The 5,628-nt window shown below is 40.5% G+C and overlaps 1 protein-coding gene across 4 annotated transcripts in view; it reads left to right on the top strand.

Moving 5' to 3' along the window:
- The first annotated feature begins 1,428 nt into the window (after positions 1-1,428).
- Positions 1,429-5,628, top strand: part of COL4A5 (collagen type IV alpha 5 chain) — a 97,270-nt gene continuing 93,070 nt past the window's right edge. For all 4 annotated transcript variants that reach the window (XM_018558671.1, XM_018558670.1, XM_018558668.1 and 1 more), the window contains exons 1-4: positions 1,429-1,476; positions 3,284-3,319; positions 3,410-3,451; positions 3,698-3,790. In XM_018558671.1, coding sequence (XP_018414173.1) covers positions 3,416-3,451; positions 3,698-3,790 — 129 coding nt within the window. In that variant the 5' untranslated portion in view covers positions 1,429-1,476; positions 3,284-3,319; positions 3,410-3,415. The remainder of the gene's footprint in view (positions 1,477-3,283; positions 3,320-3,409; positions 3,452-3,697; positions 3,791-5,628) is intronic.

Below are 5,628 nucleotides of genomic sequence, written 5' to 3'. Positions count from 1 at the left end.
AGCGGTCACCGCCACGGGAACTCCCTAGACCAAAATGAACACTTAACCCTTGCAATGCAGGGGTAGCCCCACTGCAAGGGTCAATTTCGTACATGCTCAGATTTCTTTAAGCATGTAGTCCACAAGTTAATAGAAAGGTATTTATGCATTGTGATAGAAATTTTTTTTCTCCCTCAATGTTTTCTTCAATATGAATATTAACCACTATGTTACAAAATAATGTATGTATCTGGGATATGACAACAGTTTATATGTAGTGCTTGGGTGTGCATGTGAGAGTGTGGCTTGTCCTTTGATCTGCTTGCATCTCCAGCAGAACGCAAAAAAGAAAAAAAGAATATTTTTTTGTAGACAATACCCCAGAAGAATGCATTGTTTTCCCCAAAAAGGTTTATATATTACATGTAGTAACAACGTTATTCCCACCTCGGTAGGCCCATAGCTGAATGGTAAAGCATGTTATGTGTCATAAGGTTTCTACAAGTTCAGGAGCTGTAGTAGTTTGTTATAGCAATGCAGTACACAATTCTCCCTGGGGCAGCCATGTTGTATAACTGTCTGCAGTGTACAGGCATTTAGTAGTGTATAAATCATCATGCAGTTTCTATGCAGCTGGTCCTCTGCATCGAAACCACTGCTTTCACATAAAGAGGGGTCCCAATTTACAGCTTTAGGCAGATGACCAGCTTCCTGTTTCATGATGTGGCTGCTTTAGAAAGAAAATGAACTGTGAGACATTGAACACCTTTTGTTTTAATGCACCTAGAAGGTATTTAGCTGATTTCAATTGAATGTTCAGTTGGGCTTTAATCTATTAATAGGCTAAAGTCATAGGGGCTCATAAATGAGCTAATGTTGTATGTATTTTGTTTATGAAATTGTTTATATACATTTCTGTATATAAATATCATGTCTTCTACATAAACATCAGAACATTAATTAAAAATAATGCTGGAAAACAAATCCTGTGTGACTATAACCCATGACTGCGGGTTAGTAATCAGCTTGTTATAAAAGGTTCTGTCATCCTACATTTAACTACTAAAAGCTTATTGCTGACTGTACAGTCTTATCAAATATGATCATATGATTCTTAATCAGACTGATGCCTGGTGTTCAGTCTGTGGTCAGACAATACACACATGCTGAATATTCAAGAGAAACTGGACTTGAACCACTGTTTTTCTGTAAGGAACCTTTAATTCAGTGCCATGTCTTTCATTTTTGTTGTAAACATGGCAGTGATTAACTCCACATTAATGGTATGATTCTTCTGTGAATGACTGTGAGCAGCCCAAAGCAAACCAATCTCCTGGAACAAATAACTCACAGCGTAATACTTCGTCATTATCACAGGCTATATTACTTTGAACATCTTACTCCTATAAAATGTATCATCTGTATTTTATTCAGGGTTTGCTGGGTCCCCCAGGAATACAGGGACCATCTGGGCGTCCAGGACCTGCAGGTTTACCGGTATAGTTTGTATTTCTAAAATGAGTATAGATTATATATAACACATACAGTATATATTAATATGTCAAAGAAAGCATAACATGGACTATATTATAGATCCCCTTCAACCCCTAAACATAGTGGGGCTGATTTACCAAATGAGTAGAAGCTATTCACTTTGAGTGAATGTTAGTGAATAAGGCAAAGCTGTGCACTTTGAATACCCAAACATGTACAAGGGAAATGACAAAATATGATTTCTCTCCAGCACATGATTGGGTATTGAAAGTGAAAACAGCTTCACGGTACTCACTAACTTACACTTTTGCAAAGTGAATAGCATGTACTGATTTAGTGAATCCACCCCACTGTCTACATAAATGTTGACCAATAGTTTTTTCCAGCCACAATTTTGTGATGTAAGGAAGACTGACATTTAATAAATATATTTTAAAAAGGGCTCCTACCCAAGTGTCTTACACTGTTGGGGAAATAACGTTCACATTGCTGTGTGAATAACCTCTACTCTTTTAGAAAATCAACCTCAATGCGTAGCCAGCTTGAGACTCTAGTGTGTTCTGTCAGTCACAACGGTATTTTACTCAGGTACCTTTGTATTTTTTCTATTATATGTTAATATGGAATAACCTAGTAATACCTGTATGCATACTGTCAAAGTCTGCCCTTATAAAGAGTGTACTAATATAATTGGTCAGTGTTATAACATGAATAAGCTAATACACTAATGGGGCTATTCACTAAGCTGCCGAAGGCAGCCGAGTGAAAAACCGAACCGAAGTGAAGTGAGCCGAACGCCGTTCGCTGAGCCGAAGTGAAGAAGCTGTTCGACTCCAATCCAAACCTCTGGATCAGTTCACTCGCTGCCATTCGCCCCTATTCAACCCTCCGAGGTAGCAAGCAAAACTAAAAGAAATGTGAACAAATGAAAAAAAAAAATGCCCTTGGCACTGGTAGGGTGCTTTTCCAGGGGCTTATTTACATCTGGGTACCTGTTTAATCAGGGGGCACCCAGATGCTGCCCCCCCTCCTTGTGAATAGGTAAGGAATACTTGTACCCCTACTCATTTACGAAAGGGTTAACAGTACAGTGAAAATAAACACACCAGACATTTGAAAAAAATCCTTTAATTGAAAAAAAACCCAATAAAAATGCTTGGCAATTCCTTTATTATTAAAAAAAAATCCCCAAAATTGATCCAACAACGTAATCCAGGGCCAATCACGACGTCCAGCGTTGTGCACGTCAAAATAAATAAACCTGATACTTGCCGACCCAACTGCACGCGACGAACTCCCCCCGCAGAATGAAGAATCGGACAGATGCCGCAAAATATAAACAATTGGGCAGAGATAGCAGTGACATCACCACTAGCTCCACCCAACTGTTTACACTTGTCTGGCACCTGCCAGTCTTCCCACAGGTCCCGGCCAAATGAAAACAACAGGGCGGAGCCAGCCGCCAAGTTGTTGTCATTCAATGACAGCCAAGAATCCTCAGGTGATTTGAGGACACTGGGCTGCCACTGAATGACAACAACTGGGCAGCTGGCTCCACCCAGTCGTCATTTATTAACAGCCCAGTGTGCTCAAATGAGCTGAGGAAGCTGGTCTCTCATGGAATGACAACAACTGTACAGGCTATTGTGAATAGCTCCAGCGGCCAAAGTGAGTTTAAGGTTCAGCCGAAGCTACGGAGAGATCCTTTGGCTCCTTTGTGAATAACCCTCTAAAAGTTGCCATTAGACACATTCTTGGATCAATGACTGTTCCTGTTTATTGCGATGTGACACTTTTTTTTTTTTTTCAGGGACCACCAGGAACACCTGGAATTCCAGGACCGAAGGTGAATTCAGTCATACTACATCCTAAATTGAATCTTCTTCACATGTTGTTGCATATCAGTAACTTTTTATATTTTATGTAACTTTCTTAGGGTAACATGGGCTTAAATTTCCAAGGATCTAAAGGAGAAAAGGTATTTTGTCTGGACCTATCTTAACTTTTTTCATTCTAATTGTTATTTACATGGAATGACAATTTGATTTTCAATGTAATAATCTTTACTGAAAAATGGCCTGGCCAGGAAGGGGGTCTAAACACCTGGTCTTGAAGTGGTTAATGTAGGCTGACCTCAGTTCTAGCTTTCTGGTCAACATAAAGACATTCTTCTTTTTCTTTTTTTTTCAAAATTCAAGTTTAACAACCTATGTTTTTATTTTAGGGTGATCCAGGCCTACAGGGACCACCTGGACCTCCAGGACAATCAACAGAGCAGAAGGAACCAGGGGACAGTCAAGTCCAGAAAGGGGAAAAGGTATCTGATGTTGCATACTTATACACTATTTAGTGTTTTAAAGTTAATGCTTACCTTTCTATACTGATAATATGGATGTTGTGAGAAATCAATTTCAGAGGCAACATTTTAATACCAGATGTCCAGCTCATGTGGAATCCGGCTGTTAGTCCATTCCATAAATATAGGCAAGCACTTGTCTTACAACAAACCCATCACAAGCCTGGCTTATTAATACTAAACATGGTAAAATAGCATTAGCAGAGGAGATCTTCAGTGAAAAATTCATGTCAAAATGATAGGTAGATGTAGGTATCAGTCCTTGAAGTTATATGCAAATTTGTGATGCAAGACTTGCCTTTCTGTGGAAAGTTGCAATAAAAATATAATGACAGCAGTTTTCACTGAAGGTAGATTAGGTTATTAGGTTTACTCTGCCATGCACTGTATGCATGTTAAGACCAGTGACGTTTATGCTATTTTCCAGCTTTTATTATAAATTCTTAGCAGGCTTTAGCAGAAGGAATGTCACGACATACAGGTCTATTCACTAAAGGGTGAAGAGTTTGGAGAAGGCAGGAGAAGTGAACAATCTAGGACAAAAGAGCCAATTTGGAAACATTCTCCAATTCAGCTCACTTTCCAGTGCAGCTATGTTGTCCTAGATCAGTGAGATTGTTCCCTTCTCCTGCCTTATCCAAACTCTTCACCCTTTCGTGAATAGTGTCCATGTCTGTAGAACATTTTACAAGCAACTTGTATTATCTAAAACTTTCAGGGGCTTTTAGATACTAGAGTTAAAATTATCATCCTGAAGGGAGTTATCATCCTGAAGAGAGATTGTTCTTTCCTGCATACAGCTGACGTCCCATTAGTTATTTGTTTAAAGAGCATTTTGGACAGACTCTAGTATCATTTTACCTAGAAAAAGGTTTGTATAGAACTCCGGGTGGGCAGCACCACGCTCCTGGTAAGTCAATAGTAAAAATAATCTATATTTTAAATGGTTTTTTTTAGGTGCTTAGTGCAGAGCCAAAAATAATTACAAGATGAACAAGAAATCAACAAAATATTATTGTAATAAATGTTAACACCATGAATGCTTTCCTTAAACTGTTGCCGTCCGCCCAGTTGTGAAAAAACGGACGGACGGCACGGTCGCATTGGTGGGTTGCCGTCTCCAGGCGGCTTTTTTTTCTGCTTGAGCGCACCCCCTAGCGCGCGCACGGCCAGAGAAAACCGGCCGTTCTTTACAGCCGTTACCGGCTGTTTCACATACATATGATCGGCGGCTCTATAGCCTGCCGATTGTATGTGTGGGCTGTCTGGGTGCGCCCCCGCCCCTTCCCCGCTAGAATTCGCTGCTGCCGCCCCCCCTCCTGACTCCTCACCTTCAATCCCGGGATCCGCTGCCCCATCTGCGGCCCGGGACCGGCTCGGGAGGGCGTCAGGAGGTACGATGGGAGGGAGGTCAGCATCTTTTTACTTGCTGACCTCCCTCCGTGCTGTGAATGCGGAAGTAATGTGTATTACATCACTTCCGCATTCACCTGTCAGTCATCTGGCTGCTATAGACAGAGAGAAGAAGCTGATGAAGCAGATCTGTGCTTCATCAGCTTCTTTTGTGGTCCCCAGGTGACATTAGGGGTCTTAGAGACCCCTAATGTCTCCATAAAGAGGACCTGTCAGTGTGCCTTTGCTATTATATAGGGGGATTGTTATCCTATGTAATAGCAATAAAAATAAGTGTAAAAAAAGTATAAAAAAATAAAAGTCACATATAAAAAAAAGTAGAAACCCCCCCCCCAAACATTTTTAAGTCCCCCACCACCACGTTTACGCACATATAAACGTAAATA

Source organism: Nanorana parkeri, unplaced genomic scaffold (genome assembly GCF_000935625.1).
Source record: "Nanorana parkeri isolate BGI_ZX_2015 unplaced genomic scaffold, ASM93562v1 scaffold352, whole genome shotgun sequence".
In the NCBI taxonomy this organism is placed as follows: Eukaryota; Metazoa; Chordata; class Amphibia; order Anura; family Dicroglossidae; genus Nanorana; species Nanorana parkeri.
The sequence above is the reverse complement of the archived record's forward strand: the minus strand, read 5'-3'. Positions and strand labels throughout refer to the sequence as shown.